The 20,659-nt window shown below is 67.8% G+C and overlaps 2 protein-coding genes across 2 annotated transcripts in view; one reads left to right on the forward strand and one right to left on the reverse strand.

Moving 5' to 3' along the window:
• Positions 1 to 20,659, forward strand: part of RSPH14 (radial spoke head 14 homolog) — a 47,989-nt gene that overhangs the window by 8,044 nt on the left and 19,286 nt on the right. The window lies entirely within an intron of this gene.
• GNAZ (G protein subunit alpha z) lies at positions 1,480 to 20,172 on the reverse strand. Its single transcript, XM_068989465.1, has 2 exons — positions 19,450 to 20,172; positions 1,480 to 3,066 (listed from the first exon to the last, which is right to left on the reverse strand). Exons 1-2 carry the CDS (start codon positions 20,170 to 20,172, stop codon positions 2,722 to 2,724), a joined length of 1,068 nt encoding a protein of 355 aa, XP_068845566.1. The 3' UTR covers positions 1,480 to 2,721.

Here is a 20,659-nt window from a genome sequence, read left to right on the forward strand (position 1 = left end):
CCCCGGGAGGACCTTCTGGGGGCCCTGAGCGCCGGCCTGCGGGGCCGTGTCCCGGGCCGTGCCCTCGCTGGGGCTGAGTGGGCGAGGGCCGCTGATTCTGGTACCCCTCCCCGCGGTGGCCGGCAGGGGGCGCCGCAGGACCGGCCACCGCCGCGCGGCGGCTCCGCTTCGCGGGCCCGAGTGACCGGCCGGCCGCCCTCCCCGCGCGCACGCAGCCCCGGAAGCGCTCCCGCCCCTTGGGCGCTCTCCCGACAGGGGTCCCGAGCGCGGGCCGGGCCTTCCTGGAGTCCCTCCGTGGGGCCAGACAGCGATGGGGGGCTGCGTCCAGGCGAGCGCGGGGTGGGGTGCGCGGGCGTCCCCAGCCGGACCCTCTCCCCGCTCGGCCGCCCTGGTTCAGCTCCGGCCGCCTGTCCCAGCCCCCGCGCTGCTAAGCCTGGGCCTCTCGGCACCGCGGCTCAGCTCGTGCCTTCCCGGGAGGAGGCGGCTCCATCCCCGCCAACGCCCCAGCCCTGCCTGCCCGGCAGAGGGGACTCCGGGGGCCCCGGCGGCGGGTCTTGGGCCCCCTCAGCAGAGGGATCAGCTGGTCAGAGGAGGAACTGAGCAAGCAAAAGGCTGTCGCAGGGAATCTTCTCGCCTCCGTGAATGCATCAGGGCAGGAGGCAGACGCCTTCTGTTTCCCTCCAGTTGTGCGCTTTTCGTTAAAGACGCTCACAGTGAGGCTACGGCTCTTATCCCCGCTGGCACGAACAGCTTAACTCGCAGGCTCTTCTCATACAAAAGCCTCCCCCAGGGTTTCCGCTGCTTGGGGATGAGCAGGAGGCCTGCACACACTGTCTGCGTCCCTCCCTCGGGGCGTCGGCCCGGTCCTGGGTTCGGGACGGCGCCCTGCGGTGGCTCTGTGCACCCCCATCCCCGGGCCCCTGCCGCAGCCGTTTGGGGGCAGAGCTGAGCAAAGACCCAGGCCTTGGGAGGCACTGGCCCCCAGCCCCCTCTCTGCCCCTCCTGGAGAGGATGGCTCCGCCGCCCCCGCCCCCGACCTTGGGCACTTTCCGTCCTCTTGTCAAATGCGTCGCCACTGACACCCCAGAGGACCCCACGCAATGAGGATGACCTTCCCTGAAGAGCGTTTCCCACCCTCGGCGATGCCGCTCCCCACCCTGCCGAGTCAGCCGGTGCTGGGCTGGGACCCTGCTCCACACCGCCAGCCCGCCCTGCAGGGATGACTCTGACCCTGGACGTGGTGTCTTCAGGGCAGAGGGAGTCCAGGTGACTGAGCAGCTTGGGCTGGAGCCCCTCGGGACACGCAGGCGGGCGGGCCTCCGTCTCTGTTGGGCTTGTTGGTTCCTGACGTTCATCTCCAGACGGTTTTTCTAAAGGGGTGCAGGAAGCGGGCAGAGGGACCTGGGCACGGCCACCGTCCTCCCCGACCCCGCGCCGCACACAGAGCACTCGGGGACGAGGCCTGGCTCATTCAGGGTATTTTATTTTCATAAAGGAGACAATCTCGGACTTTCGCGACATCCCCCGGCTCCTCGCGCCCCCTCGACAGTCCTCGGCTGCGACTCTGGGCACCGACCTTGGGCTCAGGGTCCCGGATGAGGGACCAGAGGGGGTCCGCCCAGCGAGGGCTCTGTGGGCAGCCCTCGGCCGGGGCCATCCACGTGGCGGGGGGTGGCCCCGCGGGCAGGAAGGGCCCCCCTCAGGCGGCCCAGCCTTCACAGGAGGCCGGCTGCCCCTCAGGCCTCCCATCCCTTCACATGCGGAGAAGCCACAGGTCGTTTCCCGTTTTAAACACCGAGACACCGAGCTACTGCTCATCCGCTCCCGCGGTGAAGGGCCTTCTGTGAACACGGCACATTTATTTTCTGAAAGAAAAACGAAGCGGAGGCCGCACCAGGGACGAGGGGACGCTGCTCGGGCCTATGTACAACGCGGCCCCAAGGCTACCGCCGGGCAGACGGACAGATGCGTCCAGTGACAACTTTGACACTCAGCAAGCCAGGACACGAGAAGGGCCACCCGGAGGGGGGGAAAGAAAAAATAGGTTTTGAAACTCTGCGTTTAAAAAAGAATACTCAACTGCATTGGAAATTTTCTGTATCTCTGCGAAACACCACGAGATTTGCCCCCCACTCCGAAAAACAAAGGATATCAGAGGAGAAAAACCAGGGTTCGGTTTTATAAAACGTCCGACTCGTAGGAGAAAAGCGGGAACCCAGCGGGCCGCGCCACGTGGGTCACTGTGCGGCTTGCTGCGTGTCCCCCAAGCACGTCTAAAAGGGCGGTGAGTGGCTGGAGGGCCAGTCAGTGCTGTGGCCGGCCTGGTGCCCGGTGCCCGAGTGTGCCAGTGGGGGTGGCATGGCTCCGGCCCTGGGTCTCCTCCCAGGGAGCCGGCCGCCCGGCCCTGTGGTCCCCCCGCGCGGAGCGGGGCCGCATCGGGAAGGCAGAGTGACGTGGCAGGAGGGTCTGGGGATTGGGGGGCGGACTTGGCGACAGCTCCTCAAGCCTTCATGGACCTCGGCCGGGCGGGGAGCCTGCCCGTCTGCAGAGAGTGTGTGTGTGTGCGTGTGTGTGTGCACGCGCGCAAGTGTGTCTACCTACCTAGCAACCTATCCGTATATAGTCGTGTTTGCAGAGCCGCGGGGGCCGAGGGGGCGGGCTGGGGACACACTCCGGCCCCCGCCCCCGCCTTCCGCCCCCGGGCTGGGCCCCGCCGGGGCCTCAGCAGAGACCGATGTACTTGAGGTTGTTCTGGATGATGACGTCGGTCACGGCGTCGAACACGAACTGGATGTTGCTGGTGTCCGTGGCGCAGGTGAAGTGTGAGTAGATCTCCTTCGTCTCCTTGTTGCGGTTCAGGTCCTCGAACTGCCGCTGGATGTAGACGGCGGCCTCCTCGTAGGTGTTCTGGCCGCTGTACTCGGGGAAGCACACGGTCAGCGGGGTGCGGCGGATCTTCTGCGCCAGCAGGTCCTTCTTGTTCAGGAAGAGGATGAGGGACGTGCTGACAAACCAGTTGTTGTTGCAGATGGAGTCGAAGAGGCGCAGGCTCTCGGCCATCCGGCTCTGGGGGGAGGGGCGGGGGCGGTCAGCACAGCCGGGCCCCAGCAGGCCCCGCACAGCCCCCCCAGGGGTCACGGACCCCACGCACCTTCAGGGCTGCCGGCCGGGGACCCCCCCCACCCCCGCCACAGGCCAGCCCCTGCCTCCCACGGAAGACCATCCACGCCACAGCCCCCTGCAGCGAGCACATGGTCAGCCCCGCCTGCTGAGGGTGGGCCGGTAGGGAGCCTCCACCCCGCCAGGCGTCAGGCCTCACAGAGTCTCAACGTGCAGGAGGCCTCTGTTCCTAAAAGGTGCCAGGGTGGAGCTGGGCCAGCCCAGCCCCTGGTGGCTGAGTGCGCACCTGGTGCCCCACACACCGGAGCCCTCCGCCGCCCCCGAGGAGGTGAGGACGGCCCCCCGGAGCCCCCGTGACTGCAGTGTGGCCCCGGGGGCCCCTTCCACCGCCCCGAGAGAACCAAGGATATGCGTGCAGCCTGCGGGCTCTGGAGGAGCCCAGGGCCTTCACATGCTCCCCCCTGCCCCCCACAACTGATCTCCTTGCTCCTGAAGGGACACCTGCGGGTGGCGAGCTGCCCTGTGTTTTAAGATGCGCAAGATGAGTGTCCCAAGGGCAGGGCCGGTCTAGAGCTGAGCTGTTAGGGGAAGGACTGTCCTGAGCATGCGCAATGAACAGGGACGCCCTGCTGACCGCCCTCGACCTTATCATCCCCATTCTGCAGATGAAGAAACCGAGGCCAGGAGGGGCCAGAAATGTTCTCCAAGGCCCCCGGGCTCGCTGACCCTCTGCGGCAGATGTGCAGAGCTGCTGGCCCCAGGGTGGGGGTGCCCGGGGCTGCCCTCATCTCCCAGAGGCCTGGCCCTCTCAGACGTACAGGGTCTGATGGTATCAGGGCTGACAAGGCACCCCTCCCCGCCACCCCCTCACCACGGAGACATAGACTCCAGGCCCCTGCGCTCTACCTGGGAGGCTGGTCTCCCAAACCCTTCCTGTGCTTTCGTTAGAAAGAGCCTGGTCTCAGGTCTTGGGGAGGGTGTGTGTTGGGGGGTGATTGTGTGTTGGGGGGTGATCGTGTGTGTTGGGGGGGTGATCGTGTGTGTTGGGGGGTGTTCGTGTGTTGGGGGGTGATCGTGTGTGTTGGGGGGTGTTCGTGTGTTGGGGGGTGATCGTGTGTGTTGGGGGTGATCGTGTGTTGGGGGTGATCGTGTGTGTTGGGGGGTGATTGTGTGTGTTGGGGGTGATCGTGTGTGTGTTGGGGTGATCGTGTGTGTTGGGGGTGATCGTGTGTTGGGGGTGATCGTGTGTGTTGGGGGGTGATTGTGTGTGTTGGGGGTGATCGTGTGTGTGTTGGGGTGATCGTGTGTGTTGGGGGGTGATCGTGTGTTGGGGGTGATCGTGTGTGTTGGGGGGTGATCGTGTGTGTTGGGGGTGATCGTGTGTGTTGGGGGGGTGATCGTGTGTGTTGGGGGGTGATCGTGTGTTGGGGGGTGATCGTGTGTTGGGGGGTGATCGTGTGTGTTGGGGGGTGATCGTGTGTTGGGGGGTGATCGTGTGTATTGGGGGGTGATCGTGTGTGTTGGGAGGTGATCGTGTGTTGGGGGTGATCATGTGTGTTGGGGGGTGATCGTGTGTGTTGGGGGTGATCGTGTGTATGTTGGGGTGATCGTGTGTGTTGGGGGGTGATTGTGTGTTGGGGGTGATCGTGTGTGTTGGGGGGTGATCGTGTGTGTTGGGGGTGATCGTGTGTGTTGGGGGGTGATCGTGTGTTGGGGGTGATCGTGTGTGTTGGGGGTGATCGTGTGTGTTGGGGGTGATCGTGTGTGTGTTGGGGTGATCGTGTGTGTTGGGGGGTGATCGTGTGTTGGGGGTGATCGTGTGTGTTGGGGGGTGATCGTGTGTGTTGGGGGGTGATCGTGTGTGTGTTGGGGTGATCGTGTGTGTTGGGGGGTGATCGTGTGTGTTGGGGGTGATCGTGTGTGTGTTGGGGTGATCGTGTGTGTTGGGGGGTGATCGTGTGTGTTGGGGGTGATCGTGTGTGTTGGGGGGTGATCGTGTGTGTTGGGGGGTGATCGTGTGTATTGGGGGGTGATCGTGTGTGTTGGGAGGTGATCGTGTGTTGGGGGTGATCGTGTGTTGGGGGTGATCGTGTGTGTTGGGGGGTGATCGTGTGTGTTGGGGGTGATCGTGTGTGTTGGGGGGTGTTCGTGTGTTGGGGGGTGATCGTGTGTGTTGGGGGGTGATCGTGTGTTGGGGGTGATCGTGTGTTGGGGGTGATCGTGTGTGTTGGGGGGGTGATCGTGTGTGTTGGGGGGTGATCGTGTGTGTTGGGGGGTGATCGTGTGTGTTGGGGGGTGATCGTGTGTTGGGGGGTGATCGTGTGTATTGCGGGGTGATCATGTGTTGGGGGGGTGATCGTGTGTGTTGGGGGGTGATCGTGTGTGTTGGGGGTGATCGTGTGTGTTGGGGGTGATCGTGTGTTTGTGTTGGGGGTGATCGTGTGTGTTGGGGGGATGATCCTTCCCCAGACAGAAGCAGGATGCCAGCCCCCAGCATGTCTGAGAGCAGGATGGAGTCACCCTTGCCATAGCTGGTGGTCCAGGAACACCGCCTGCCACTGGGTGGCAACGAACGCTAATGGATTCCCGGAAGCCGCGTGGAAAGGACCAGCAGCGGAGCTGTCTGTCATTTCACAGGAATGATGTCTTAATCAGGGTGCTCCCGACCCCAGATCTCACACATACAATAAACAACAGATGCGGCCAGGAGCACGTATTCACCAATCACCAAGCACACACTTGCTGAGCACGTCTCTGGTTGCGGGTGGGTGCCAGAGCCGAGACCGGAGGCCGAGTGGCCGGGGGGCCCTGCATGTGGCGGAGCTCCAGGGTGGCTGGGCCAGTGCGGGGCGGGGGCAACAGCTGTTGGGATATCCAGGCATCTGGGCCCTGCTGGGTACCGGGGTGGGGGGAGACAGGCGGCTCCTGTGTCCAGCCTGCCTGCCGAGGGGTCACTTGGGGCTCTGCTGGTCCACCCTGCAGTGGTGGGGGGTGGGACCCCATTGGCAGGAGTGCGGTCTGACCAGCCCCTGGGCAGGAGGGAACGGGGGCCCGCCCACCCCCACAGGGAGGGTACCTCCCTGGCCAGCTCGCGGGGTCTCTGGCCTCTGGGGGGGAGGCAGAGAGGACATGGAGGGTCAGGGCGTGTGGGCCACTGGCCACCTGTCCGTGGGGGCCCCCAGCACCTCCTCCCACCCCGACAGCCCCTCCAGGGGCCCCGGAAAGCCCGGCCCGTCAGCATCCCCGCACCCTCTGCCACTCAGGCTGGCTCCCCTCACACCTCCCCGGCCTCCCCGAGCAGCCAGCACCCTGCTCGGCCAGCCTCCAGCTGTGTGTCAGGCCCGCTGCCCCCCCGGCAAAGGGGGCTCTGTTGGCCACCCTCCTCCAGAGGTTGGAGGCAGAACGGGACCCCCATGGGAAGCTGAGAGGCCCCGTGCTGGGCACCAGGGCCCGCAGCAGCCATCATGTGCTGACTTAGAGACGCAAGGCCAGATGTCCTGGGGCGGCGGTGGGGCGGGGGGGGGGGGGGCCCGGTGGCCAGGAAGGGGCGGCAGGGTGCGGACCGGCGCTTGCTCGGCTCCTTGGAGCCCAGCACTAGGTCCTGGCCCAGGAGGGCCCCGGTCTGCCTGCTGCAGGACCAGCCTGGGGTGTTTGTTCTCGGGAGCCGTGAACCCAGCTTTTCAGGCGGGGAGGCTGGGCTGCAGGCGTGAATAAGCTCCATTCACCACAGTGCCAGGCACTGAGGGCACTGAGGGCGGGGGCTGCCAGCGGGGACGCCTGGCGGCACCTGGCTCAGTGGGCCGAACGGGGAGGGTCCACGCGGGGCTGGACGTCGAGGCGGGACCGGCGGTCCTCGGGGTGTGAGGGCGCTGCTGGTCGCAGGCCCGTCGGGGGGGCCCATGCTCAGCGTGGCACTGACTGCCCCCTCCCCCACAGCCTGCAAGGCAGCTGAGGCCCAGACAGCCCTGTGCCCTGGGTGGGAGGAGCCCCCGGGACCTCCCTGGCCCGCCCTGAGCCCTGCTGCACGGGTCTCCTCCGCTGAGGACAGGGCGAGTGGACCCCGGCCTCACACCCCTTCTGTCCCAAGGTGCTGGCAGGGGCACCGGCGGGGGGGCGGGACCCGTGTCAGCTGTACCTGCAGCTGCAGAGACAGGCTTGTCACCCAAGTCGGGGGCTACAGCCTATGGCTGAGAGTGGGCTGTGTCGTCTCCATGCAAAGCTGCAGAAAAGTCTAGCACAGCCTGGGGGTGCTGGGGGCCCTGTTGGGAGGCTGCGGGTTGGGGGGGCAGGCAGAGGCTGCCAGCCCCCTGGCCCTGGGCTCCACAGGAAAGGGACCGGGCCCGGATCGCAGGCTGCGCGGCAGTTTGAAGCCCTGGGTTGCCCCCGACCCATCCCCCCCAACCCCGCATCCACTAAAGGTCCTCAGCCTCCGCTGTGAGTTTCCCTTTGGGCTCCAGCTTGTCGTGAGTCAGGGGCGGGGTGTGCTCGGGGGTGCAGGGCCCGGCTTGTGGCTACAGCCCTCAGGCTGAGGGGCGCAGGCAGGAGGGCCCCCTGGGGACAGGGAGGAGCCGGCCAGAGGCAGAGGCTGGAGGCCTGGGGCTGCGACTTAGACTTCCCGTCCCGGGGATCGTGTGCCCCCTGTGGACAAGTCCACGTGCCTGGCTCACCCCAGCCAGCGTGCACTCACCACCACCCTGTGCAGACGGGGGGCGGGGCAGGCATGGTCCCGGCTGGCCTGCCCACAGGGGGCCTGGGAACGCCCATGGCCCCTCGGGCCCTTCCCACCGCCAAGTCTGTGCCACCAGGGCGGCTAAGCGCAGTCCTGCCGTTTCCACGGCAACTGGGGAGGCAGCCTCCACCCTCAGCTTTGCACAGCGTCGCAGACCCAGACCCTCGGGCTGGGCCAGGCGGCCCTCTTGGAGGGGCACAGAGGCCCGGGCTGGCTGGCAGCCAGGCGACACTGTCCACCACCGTCTACTTGCTGGCAGCAGGGGAGGGCACCTGGGGGTTCAGAAGCCCTCGTGGCCCCCCGGGGCACGGGGCAGGGAAGGGGGCAGTCCTCCTGGGGACCTGCTGCTGGTGGGCGGGGGACGGGGCAGTTACTGCAGGGAGTCCTGAGCTGTGTTGGCCTCGACGGCCGCCCCGCAGGCTGGGCCTCGCTCCTCTCCATGGCCCCCGTTTACACCACGTGGGGGCTGGGCTGAGGGCCCCTCTGCGCCAGGGAGAGCCTCTGACAGCCGGAGCCACCTGCAGTGCCTGCTGGCCCACACCCTAAACCCTGCTCCCAGCGCCTGGGGAGAAAGCTAGACAACTGGGTCGCGCCCAGGCCAATCGAGTCAGCGCTGCCCACGTTCCTCCCGCAGGGCCAGGCGCTGGCTGCCCCGGACCCAGGACTGGGTTAGCGAGGCTGATGGGCGCCGGAGCCCCGTGGTGTCCGGGGCTGGTCAGTGGGGGCGGCTGCAAGCCACGGTCGGGGCAGGGGCAGTGGGGCGAGCAGGCCGCCCGCCGCGTCTCCTCCTGCCCGGATCCGCGAGCCCTCGGAGCTGCCCTGGCCCTCGACCCCTTGGGCCCTCAGGGCCGAGACAGCGCGGTCCTGCCCGGGGTCGGTGCTATGGCCCCAGGACCCGACTCCACGACTCCGCGTGCCCTCCGCCGGGACCCTGACCCTCCCCCAGCGTCTGCCGCCCCCTGCAGACAGGCAGCCCAGTCTGGGTCAGGGGTCAGAGCGGGGGTCAGCGAGCAGCACTGGGATCAGCAGTCGGGGGTGGGGGGTGTGCTCGCCCACCGGGCACTCACGGCCCTCGGACCCCCACCCCCAGGGACCAGAAGGGGGCTCCGAAAAGGGCCCAGCCTGCCCCCACCCCAGAGGGTGGCTCCCTGCATCCTGGGCGGGCAGGGGTGGGCGGGGCGGGGGCGCTGGGCCCCACAGGCCTGGGGCCATCGACAGATGCAGCTTCGCGGGGGGCGGGGGGGTGTTGTGTTCTGGAGGCCTGTCCCTTGCCCGCCCTCCAGGAACAATTGTGAGGCTCGTGGTAACCGTGTGGCCAGGCCAGCCCCTTCAAACAGCAGGGCTGTTTAAACAAGATAACAGGCTGTGGGGAAGCTGTGCTCAGGCCCTGATGGAGCAGCTCGCCGGCTGCCCCTGCCCCCCCGCCCAGCGCCCCCCCACCCAGGAGCAGGTCCCGGATCCCCCCCACGGGGAGGCTCGGCAAGCTGGGATGAGCCATCTGCGTAGGGGGCCTTAGAGGTCTGCACGAAGGCGCCCTCAGCCTCCCAGGGAGCCCGGCCCCCGGACAGGAAGGAGCACGGCCTGGGTCCCACCGGGGCGCCTCAGGACAAGCGTGCTCGACCCTCACAGCCACAGCCACGTTGGCCTGGGGGCACCCCGCGTCCTCGGGGGCCAGGCGGGGACAGCCCACGGCCACACGGGCAGGCTGCCAGCCCGCTCTCAGGACAGACGGGGGGGCCCTGCCCACCCGTGCAGCAGGAGTCGTGTGAGCGGCCAGACGCACGCATCAGGGACCCGCTCTCACGGAACCTCAAGGGCCGACAGGGTCTCAGAGCCAGAGATGGCGGCTCCCGAGCCCACGGGCGGCCGCAGGGCCCGGGCAGGGGCACGGGGACAGCGGGCGGGGAACGAGTTAGGGTCGACCCCCAGAGTCCCAAGGCCACGCGTGGAGCACTCGCCCTGACGGGCACGGAGCCCCCGTACGCTGTCCCCGCCCCGCCTGGAGTCAGGCCCAGAGAGGGCGGGCGCTAGCCTCGAGGAGGCCCAGGCTCTGGGTCCCACCTGCGGTCACATCATCTCCCCTCGCCCCCAACGCCCTCAGCCTTGCCCTGCAGGGAGCACGCCTCCTTCGAAGCCCCCGTCCTTCCTGGCTTTGGCTGGAATGAGGCCTGCCTGCTGCTCGTCTTTCTTAGACTTTGCGGGCTTGATCCACATGCCCCTCACCCTCCGAGCGCCCGTCACTGATGAGAAACTAGCCAGCGGCGGGACGCAGGTGTGGGCGGGCCTGGCCCACGTGCAGACCATTGCCACCACCGCGGGAGGGCCGGCGGGGGGCCAGCAGCCGGCCTGGGACCGGAAGGGGGACCCCAGGGGCCCAGCCCTCTTGCCTGACGCGGCCCAGCAAGCCCTGGGCCGCCCCTCCCCGAGCGGAGACAGCGGGTGGGGGGCATCCCAGTGGGGAACCTCTGCCCCGGGCCGACAAGACGGTTTCAGAAGTGCTCGCCCTTAGCGGGCACCTGGGTCATGACCGCCCAGCACTGGCTTCTCCATCAGCGGGGGTGCGGGGTGGGGCTGGGCCAGGGCCAAACAGAGCCTCTCCTGGGAAGGACGCCCACGTGTGGCCAAGGGCCTCCCGAGGACCCTGGGGCCATGGCAGGCCAGGCCTGGGCGGCAGCCGGCGCTCTGCCCAGGATGCTGGCACCGTGGCTGACCCCAGCCCCCGCCCTGCAAGGTGCTCCAAGCCCCGCAGCCCCCTGCCCAGGGGAGGTGAGGGGGTGAGGAAGCCGGGCAGGGCCACGTGTCTGGTTTCCAAGCCACAGTTCCCCCGAGACAGACAAGACGTGCCCTTCAGAGGTCACCATCTCCCTGGTGGGTCCCTGAAACCTGCCCTCTCCAGCTGGGACTCCCTGGATCACTTCCTGGGCCGAGTCGGCAAACAGTAGTGTGGCAGGAAGCGTCTGGGCCGTGGGGTCACAGTGGCAGTGCCTGGGGCCGGGCTGGAATCACATGTGGGGACCCCGCCCAGGCCCTCCACAGCCCTCGGGGACGGTCCGTTTTCCTGCCCCCATGGGCTCCCGGCTGTCCAGCAGAGTGCCCTGCCCTCCCTGGAGCCCCGCACCACCGCAGCAGGGCTCGGAGGCCCCGGGGGGAACGGGCGCTGTGCCGGGGCCCCTGGCCAGCCTGCTAGGTATGGGCGTCAGGGGAGCGCCCAGTGACAGCGTGGCCTGGCACCGCCTCCACCCCTGCCCGGGGTGGCCTCTGGCCTTGGCGATGCCGCACCGGGGGGCACTTGCAGCCTGACCCTGGCAGGCCTGAGCCGGACTGCGGGGGGCGGGGGAACGGCAGAATGGCCACCAGCGGGCTCCGAGGCTCAGCTCAGTCATGCTGTGATGGGCTGGTCTTGACCTTGATGGCGTCGTGCTGCGTGGGGGCCCAGCCCACCTGTGCGGCCAGCTCTCTCGTGTGAGAGAGAGGAAAGGAGGCGGCCTGGGGTCCCCATAGCCTTCCTAGCCAGCACACCAGGCCAGCGAGAGGGGTCTACACTCCACTGCCCGGCGGGGATCTCCATCTGACCGCCAGCCCCAGAGCCCCAGGCCCCGCGGGTGCCAGAGATGGGCGCCGGGAACGGCAGACGTCAAAACTGGGTCCTGTCCCCGAGTCACAGGCCTGTCGCCCAGCTTTGCGGGTGGGAAGGCGGGCCTGGACCCTCACGGCCGAGGCCTGCCCTCCTGCCTCCCGGGGTCCCATCCTCCGGCAGGTGAGCTGGAGGGGGCGGCTGCACTGGAAGCACGGCCCGCCCGGTCGCCGTGCCAGTCTCCTCCGGCTGGCCACAGGAGGCCTGGGCCTCCTCGGTCAGGACTGCTGGCAGGGTCGCTGGAGGGCAGCAGAGGTGTGCAAGGCTGCGGCCTGGGCGAGCCTCAGAGGGAACCTCAGGGCAGGCCCCCGGGGCCCGCTGAGCTCAGCTCCAGATCTGAGGACCCGAGTCCAGTGGGGAGCCAGGTGCGGGGAACGGGGCGGGGCGCCTGCTCTGTGGGGGGACTCTCTCCGCGTCGCTGACCGTATTCAGACCTTAACCCAAACACTGGGCTGTCAGAGCCGGCGGGGCCTCGGGGGCCGCCCCCCACGTTCTGTCAGCACCAAGGCCACCGAGGGGGTCCCCCGGAGGTCTCAGCCTGCTCCCTGCAGCCTGTCCTTGGTAAGCAGAGGAGCTGCCTTGCAGCTCTCGGGTCACAGAGATCCTTTGAAAGAATAATAACCTGCGTCTTAAGCCTCAGGACCGCTCTGATGAGTGTGTGTGTGTGTGAGTGTGTGTATGTGTGTGTATGAAGCAGGAGGAACACGCTCAGGAAGTTAATTACCCCACTGGCCTGGCGGCTGCAAGCTGGGAGGGTCCTCTGCCCCGAGGTCCCGCTGAGCACAGACACGGTGGGGGGACGTGGGCGGACAGAGCTAGGGGCTACGGAGGCCTGGTTGTGACTGCCACCCCAGAGACCACCCCTTGGTCCTGCCTCGAGGGGCTGCCCCCGGCGAGCTTGGCAAGGGGGAGCCCCGGCCAGCACCCGCAGCTTCGCCCCAGGCCCTGCCCCTGATGTCGGGCCCTTCTGCCCACACGCTGGTCTCTGGGGCAGGAGACCCCCCTGGCTGCTGCTTGGGGCTGCCTCCCTGCCAGGCCCCACGGAAGCCAGTCTCAGTCTCCAGAGGCTGCGCCATGCAGTCCCCGCGTGACCTCAGGGGAGGAATGGGGGCTTGTCCTCGGGCCAGGGCGGGGGAGGACCCCGGGGCTGGCCACGAACACGCTGACGGACGCAGCAGCGCCCCCGGCTCCCGGGCGGCCCATCTGCACACAGCATCGATTTCCCTGCCTGCAGAGAGCGTGAACCGCTCTGGCAAAGGGCCGTCCCCCAGCGGGGCAAACGCGAGCAGAAATGACGTGTGTGGCCGCAGGCCCAGAGCAGGGCGGCGCTGAGGGGTCGGGGGCGGCTGGGCCGGCTCTACGAGGAGCCGGTGGCGAGCACCATTGTTCACTGAAGACCGAGCCTGCTAGGCAGGGACGTGGGGGAACCACTGCCTGGAGGAGGCGGGGGCCGTTTAACATCCACCTATGTGGGGGGGGTGGCCGTAGCACCTGCGGATGTCCGCGGCATCACTGCTCTCACCTGGCTGATCTCAAGCTGCTAATGTGACGTTCACTGCCTCAGAGGACGGGGGTGCAGCGTAGCGGGGGGCAGCCCTGCCTACAGAGCCCAAGACCTGGCAAGAAGCTGACCCCAACCCGCCTGTGAGGCAGAGGGCCCCAGCCTCAGATCCGAGAACACGTGGACACCCCCCGGCAGAATCCACCAGGTCACGCGGCGAAGGCAGAGCGACCGGGGGTGGAGGAAGGGGGTGTATCCCAGCTGCCCTGCTGTGTCCAGTGACAGCCTCGGGGGCAGGCAGGGGGCCTCCAGGGTCACGGCAAGAGGCAACGCCCATGGAGGGGCGAGTCCACAAGGACCCAGAGTGAGAAGTGGGGCTGGAGGAAGGCCCTCTGAGCGGCAGGCATCCTTCCGTCCAGCTGACGGCTGGCGGAGGATGGACTCTGGCAGACACTGAGCGCCAAGGGAGCAGGAGGCAGGGGCTCTGGGAGCACCCTGTGGGGCGGGGCGGGCCCCGACTGGGGCTGAAATGTCAGCGGGCACGTGCCCACCACCGGCTGCCTGCAGGCGCTGGGGAGGCTGACCTGCCGGGGGAGGGCCGCTGACCTGCCGGGGGAGGGCCGCTGACCTGCCGGGGGGGGGTGCGCTGCTGACCTGCCGGGGGGGGCCGCCACGGGTGCTGCCTCTCCACCCGCCCTGCCCACCCCCAAGTGAAGCCCAGAGCCTTCAAGGGGAGGACCAGATGCCCCCCGCCACCAAGGGGGGCCGAGACGAGGGCTGGGTGGGGGAGCAGGAGCCCCAGGCGATGCCAGGGCCGGAGGCGCCCGGGCGGAGGCGGCCAGGGCCCATGAGCCCTGGCAGCTGCTCCTGGCAGCAAGCGTGCAACCGGCCCTGTGGGCTCCCTTGGGAGGGGTGACGGGCCACAAAGAGACAGGGCCGGGCCGAGCACGCCAGGGACACCTGCGGGGAGGGACAGTGTGGCCAGCTGAGCCCTGTGCCTGCTGCAGCTGGGGTGGGAGGCGCCATCACGGCCCCGCCAGGGACTCAGGGGGTCCTGCTTCCGAGGTCGGTGCTGCTAGGGCAGCGCCAACCCCAATAGCCGCTCAAGCCCCCCAGGCCCACTCGCTGTCCGCACCCTGGCTCCCAGCCCTGGGCCCACGATGGCGACCTGAGCCTCGGGCTCCCCGTCTGCGGAGCTGGCTGGGTGAGGGCCCTGGAGGCTGCATCCAGCCCCTCCCAGGCTAAGCTGGGCGTCGCCCACGCTGGGCCCCCCCTTCTGGCCACGTCTGTCAGACAAACGCCTCCTGCTCTGCCACCAGCAGATGCTGGCTGCTGGGCCACACTCCCAGCAGCACTGCTCTGCAACGATGGTCTTCTTACGGCAGTGAAACGTGCGCCCTTTGGGGGCTGAATGACAATGCGCGGTGTGCGGGTGGCGGGTCACAGGACTTGCAGGACAGCCTGGAGCGGCCCCCCTCAGCAGCACCTGCAGGGGCCCCCTCTCAGCTGTGCCCTAGAAGCCAGGGCCCCAGACATTGGCTCTTCCCGATCCTGGCCACGTCTATGGCACGCCACTGTGTGCTAGCCCCCGCCAACCATCTGCAGGTAGGGAAAGGCTCCCCAGGACCAGGAGGGACCGCTAAGGCACACACTGACCCCTAAGAAGCATGTCCCTGTGTCCCCTGCCTGAGATCCTCAACCCAGATGACATGGCTGACCGGATACTGCTGGGTAGTGGTGGGGACACCAGGCCTCCTGCAAGGAGCCCTGTGAGAAAGTGAAAACACCCCTGGGAGATGTGCCTGCCAGGTCCCGGAGGAGGGGCAGAGTCCCTAGGCAGCAAGAGGGTCTGCAGACATGACAATCAGCTGTGCCGGGGTGAGTGCCCCCATCTCAAACCCTGTACCCCAGACACTCGGGCTCACCATGGCATCTGGCCCCACCTGGGCCTCATACCCACAGCAGGCACGTGGCAGGCGTGCAGCAGGCGCACAGCAGGTGCACAGCAGGAATATAGAAGGTATACAGTAGGTGCAAAGCAAGCATATACCAGACATACAGTAGACACGCCTGAAGCAAACAGCAGGCGCACAGCAGGTATAGAGCAGGCACACAGTGGGTATACAGCAGGTGCAAGCAGGTATACAACAGGCGCACAGCAGGTACACAGCAGGCGCACAGCAGGCACACAGCAGGTATACAACAGGCGCACAGCAGGTACACAGCAGGCGCACAGCAGGCGCACAGCAGGTATACAGGAGGCGCACAGCAGGCATACAGCAGGCACACAGCAGGTATACAGGAGGCGCACAGCAGGCACACAGGAGGTATACAGCAGGCGCACAGCAGGTATACAGCAGGTGCACAGCAGGCGCACAGCAGGTATACAGCAGGCGCACAGCAGGTATAGAGCAGGCACACAGTGGGTATACAGCAGGTGCAAGCAGGTATATAACAGGCGCACAGCAGGTACACAGCAGGCGCACAGCAGGCACACAGCAGGTATACAGCAGGCGCACAGCAGGTATACAGGAGGTGCACAGCAGGCATACAGCAGGCACACAGCAGGCACACAGCAGGTATACAGGAGGCGCACAGCAGGCACACAGGAGGTATACAGCAGGCGCACAGCAGGTATACAGCAGGCGCACAGCAGGTATATAGCAGGCGCACAGCAGGCACACAGCAGGTATACAGCAGGCGCACAGCAGGTATACAGCAGGCGCACAGCAGGCACACAGCAGGCGCACAGCAGGCACACAGCAGGTATACAGCAGGCGCACAGCAGGTATACAGCAGGCACACAGCAGGCACACAGCAGGTATACAGCAGGCGCACAGCAGGCGCACAGCAGGTACACAGCAGGCACACAGCAGGTATACAGCAGGCACACAGCAGCTATACAGCAGGTATACAGCAGGCACACAGCAGGCGCACAGCAGGCGCACAGCAGGTACACAGCAGGCGCACAGCAGGCACACAGCAGGTATACAGCAGGCGTACAGCAGGCGCACAGCAGGCACACAGCAGGTATACAGCAGGCATACAGCAGGAGTACAGCAGGCGCACAGCAGGTACACAGCAGGCGCACAGCAGGCACACAGCAGGCGCACAGCAGGCACACAGCAGGTATACAGCAGGCACACAGCAGGCGCACAGCAGGTATACAGCAGGCACACAGCAGGCACACAGCAGGTATACAGCAGGCGCACAGCAGGTGCACAGCAGGTACACAGCAGGCACACAGCAGGTATACAGCAGGCACACAGCAGCTATACAGCAGGTATACAGCAGGCACACAGGCGCACAGCAGGTACACAGCAGGCGCACAGCAGGTACACAGCAGGTATACAGCAGGCACACAGCAGCTATACAGCAGGTATACAGCAGGCACACAGCAGGCGCACAGCAGGCGCACAGCAGGTACACGGCGCACAGCAGGCACACAGCAGGTATACAGCAGGCGTACAGCAGGCGCACAGCAGGCACACAGCAGGTACACAGCAGGTACACAGCAGGCACACAGCAGGCACACAACAGGTATACAGCAGGTATATGGCAGGCGCACAGCAGGTATACAGCAGGCGCACAGCAGGCACACAGCAGGTATACAGCAGGCTCACAGCAGGTATACAGCAGGTGTACAGCAGGCGCACAGCAGGTATACAGCAGGTGTACAGCAGGCACACAGCAGGCACACAGCAGGCGCACAGCAGGCGCACAGCAGGTACACAGCAGGCGCACAACAAGCCTGCTGACAGCCCACAGCCCACAGCATGGCAAGCCACTGAAGGTGCTCCCATGAGAACTGACACCTCACGGCCGCCTGGCCTGTCCCTTCTGGGGGCCCCACGAGGCTGGAGCAGGCTGACAGCAGGGTGCTGGGGCCCCATCTGCGGGGCACTCACGGGGGCACCTGGGGGCGGTCCGGGCGGGTGGGCACCCGGGGGGGGCCACAGCTGAGCTCCTCATCTTTTCCACCCTGACGGAGGCCGGCAGCCAGGCGGTGGTGGGGGAGGGCACTCCACAGAGGGGGGGTGGGGTGGGGCGGCCTGGCTGGGCCGGTGGGCTCGGCCTTCGAGCTGTCCTCATGCCAAGACAGGGACCCGGGCACCAGCGCTGCCCCATGGCGCCGGCAGCCCAGCACGGGGGACGGGGCCCGGGCCGACTCAGGACCCGTGAAATCCTCCTGGGACAAGGACCCGGCACCACGCCCGAGGCTGGGCGTGGCTTCGGCGACCCGCGGGCTGCCATGGTCCACGGATACCCCGGAATCTGCCCCTGCCCAGGGGCTGCCCTGCACGCGCCTTGAGCCCAGCAGTCTTGACGTCACCCTTGGCAACACGCTGACGCAGAAGCCAGCAGGGGCGGGAGGGGGCCCTGGTGGGGGGAGACAAGGCTGCAGACGCCGAGCGGGGGGCAGGGGAAGCTCCGCCGGGCCGCGTCCGGAGCCTGGCACTGGGTCGCGGGCCCCTCTGGTTTCTCGGGGCCACCCGGCCTCCACCGGGGCTCTTGGAAAGGCAATGGCGGGGGCAGGGCAGGGGGCGGCCCTGCACCCCCCTCCCTGGCAGCCAGCCCCCCTTGTGGACTCAGGGCGGCATTGTCTCCGCCCGGCAGTGTTTGTTTCCATCGAGATACTGCTGGTGGAGCATGAAAGGTCAGAACCACTTGGAATCCAGTGAATTTCCAGCCCTGCTTGACTTTCTCATTGAGAATCTCCTTTTCTGGTGAACAGTCACCTCCCCAGGCCTGCCGAGCCCAGGCGGGGGGCAGGCTGGGGCCCTATTTATTGCTCCAGGAGACACCGTGACGACCCACGGGCCTCGGAGAAGCCGCCTGTCCACCTGGCCATGCGCTGGGCTCAGCCAGGCGGCTGCTTGCCCACACACGACGGGGCCCCGGTGTGCAGAGTGGCAGTGTGTGGGCGCCTGCCGGGCGGGCGTGATGCCTGGGCTGAGACCTGATGGGCAGGGTGGGGTGCAGGGGGCAGGGCGGCCGCATGCCGCCATGGAACGCAGGGCGCCCCGGGGCCTGGCCCCCCACGCCCCTCTTCACCCAGCACTCCTGCAGGTGCAAGCTCTGTGGCAGGATGCGCCAGCCGACAGCCTGGGCACCCCGCCCGGCGCCCAGGGAATTCACCCCGCCTGTCCTCCGGTCCTGGAGATGACAGAGGAGGTGGCCCGGAGATCCAGGCCTCAGGGCCCAGGGCCATGACCAGCCAGCCCCGGGGGAGCAGAACCAAGCCAGTGCCAGAGAGCCGGGGGGCGGAGCCCGGGTGGGCGCACACCCATCCGGGCGGCCCCACGCCCTCGGCCGTGCTCAGCAAGGAGCCTGGCCTCGCCCCGCCGCTGCCCAGGACCACACACCACACAGAAGCGGGGGTGGGCAGACACGGGCACAGTGCTGGGAGTGAGATGGGCTGGCCCCTGGGGCTGTGGGCTGGCCAGGCCCCCCACGCCGGGATCGGAAACCTCTTCCTGCCTGACTCAGACCCTCCCCGGGTCCTGCCTGTCTCAAACCCTCTGCTGGGGGGGCGGCCTGGCCACACCCACCCCTGTACAGCTGAGCGGCCCCCAGCACTGTGGCTCCTGGCGCCCGGGGTCTCTTGCCCAGCTGGGCCTGCGGGGCACTGCCCAGCCTCCTTGCGGGGGGCCTGCCTCCCAGCCTGCCCAGCAGCTCCCGTCAAGCCCCAGTGGCTTCAGCCCCAGGCCCAGCTGTCCCTCGGCAACCTCCTATACTTGCCCACACGCTCAAGGCTGAGCCTATAGGGCAGTCCTCAGCCTGGGCAGAGGGCCTGAAAGAATTCCCAGTCCGTCCTCGACCCCAGGGACGAAGCCTCAGAGGAGTTCCTTCACCCTGCGGCTGACGGACGCTCAGGACTGGGTCAGGTCCTAGGGCCGAGGTTCCCCGGACCAAGCCTGGTGCTCAGCTGGGGGGAACCGCCGCCCGGGCCCACGACTGGCCGCCTGCCCCCCTTGGTCCTGCCGAGCAGCCAGCCTCGGTCCCGCCTCCTGGGCCCCTCCCTACACACCTGCTGCCCCCGACCTCAGCTGCAGCAAAGCCTCTCGGGGTGCCAGCCCCTTTCCTCCCTGCCCTGGGAGGTCCATGGGCTCTGAGGGCTGGGGGGCAGGGCCCAGCTGGCCCGCTGCGCCCGAGAACAGCAGGCACGGGGTGTGGCCTGCGCGCAGCACCAAGGTGCAGGCCCCCTGGGCACCGGGCCCCGCGAGCACCCTGAGGGCTCCATGGCCCAGGGCAGTCTCCCTGCCCGGGGCTGCGGGTATAGTGGTTACTTGGTCAGAGTGGGCCGGGGGTCCTGGAATGGAGTGACCACCGCGAGCCGCGCTCTGGGCGGACGGCCTCGCGGGCCGATGGCCGCCGGCTCCCCTTGACTGGCGGCGGCGGCTCCCACCGCGGCCCAGGGGCACCCCCCAGTTCCCGGGCCGGCGCACGCGGCGGCGCACTCACCGTCTGGTTGTCCTCGTAGAGCTTCAGGTCGTAGCCGCTGAGCTCCACGCAGAAGATGATGGCGGTGACGCCCTCGAAGCAGTGGATCCACTTCTTGCGCTCCGACCGCTGCCCGCCCACGTCCACCATCTTGAAGGTGAGCTCCTTGAAGGTGAACTTGTTCTCCACGATGCCCGTGGTCATGTCCCGGGAGCGCAGGATGTCCTCCACGGTGGGCACGTAGTCGGGCGCGGCGATGCGCTCCAGGTCGTTCAGGTAGTACGCCGCGTTGTCCTCCAGGTGGTACTCGCTGGAGCGGCCGAAGCAGGCCTGCGCGCCGGGGTCGGCCCACAGCCGCCGCATGACGCCCAGCAGCTCGGGCGTGATCTCGCCCTTGCTCTCGGCCGGGCCCGTGAGCGCGAACAGCTGCACGGCGTCGTAGGCGCGGTCGGGGTTGTGGAAGTCGATCTTGAGCGCGGCCAGGGCGCGCACGATGCGCGTGAGCGAGTCGATGGCGTTGTAGACGATGAGCGGCTTGTACTCGCGGCAGGCCTCCAGGTTGAAGCCTCCGCTGTGAAGGATCTTCATCTGCTTCACCACGGTGCTCTTGCCCGAGTTGCTGGTGCCCAGCAGCAGCAGCTTGATCTCGCGCCGCTGCCGCTGGCTCTCCGAGCGCAGGTGGCGGTCGATGCGCCGCGACCGCCGGGCCGCCTCTTTCTCCTCTGAGCTTTGCCGGCATCCCATGGTCCGGCCGGGCAGCACCGGGGGCCCACCAGCCGCGGGGGGAGCTCGGACGACGACGACGATGCTGAGACGATGCCGAGACGGGAGGCTCGGGCCCGACGCACGCACGCGCGCACGCGCGCACGCACGCGTGCCCCGGCGGTGGGAACCGGTGCAAGGCGGAGGCGCTCAGCGCGCCTCGGGGATCGAGGCCATGGCCTGCTGCAGCCCCTGCCCCGGCGCCCCCGCTCCAGTTGGCATGGCGCTCCCGCCGCGGGAGGCGGCCCAGCCCCTCCTCAGGGACACTCCGCCGCCCCCCAGGCCCGCGGGGCCACCTCCGTCATTCCCTGTCCTCCGGATGGCGGGAGGCCGGCTCGGCTGCTGGTGGCTGGGGTGCGGCTCCCAGGTGCGTGACTGGAGGGCGGGTCCCCGGTATCGATGCTGACGTCCAGGGCTCTCCCTGCAGCCCCGGAGGCCTCGATCATCCGATCATCCGCCCTTCGCCTGC

Source organism: Capricornis sumatraensis, chromosome 17 (genome assembly GCF_032405125.1).
Source record: "Capricornis sumatraensis isolate serow.1 chromosome 17, serow.2, whole genome shotgun sequence".
NCBI lineage: Eukaryota > Metazoa > Chordata > Mammalia > Artiodactyla > Bovidae > Capricornis > Capricornis sumatraensis.

Coding starts and splice junctions, on each gene's coding strand:
- GNAZ (XM_068989465.1), bottom strand. CDS start 20,172: ATGGGATGCCGGCAAAGCTCAGAGGAGAAAGAGGCGGCCCGGCGGTCG. Junction 3,067..19,449: donor TCTACGAGGACAACCAGACG/GTGAGTGCGCCG, acceptor CCCTCCCCCCAG/AGCCGGATGGCCGAGAGCCT.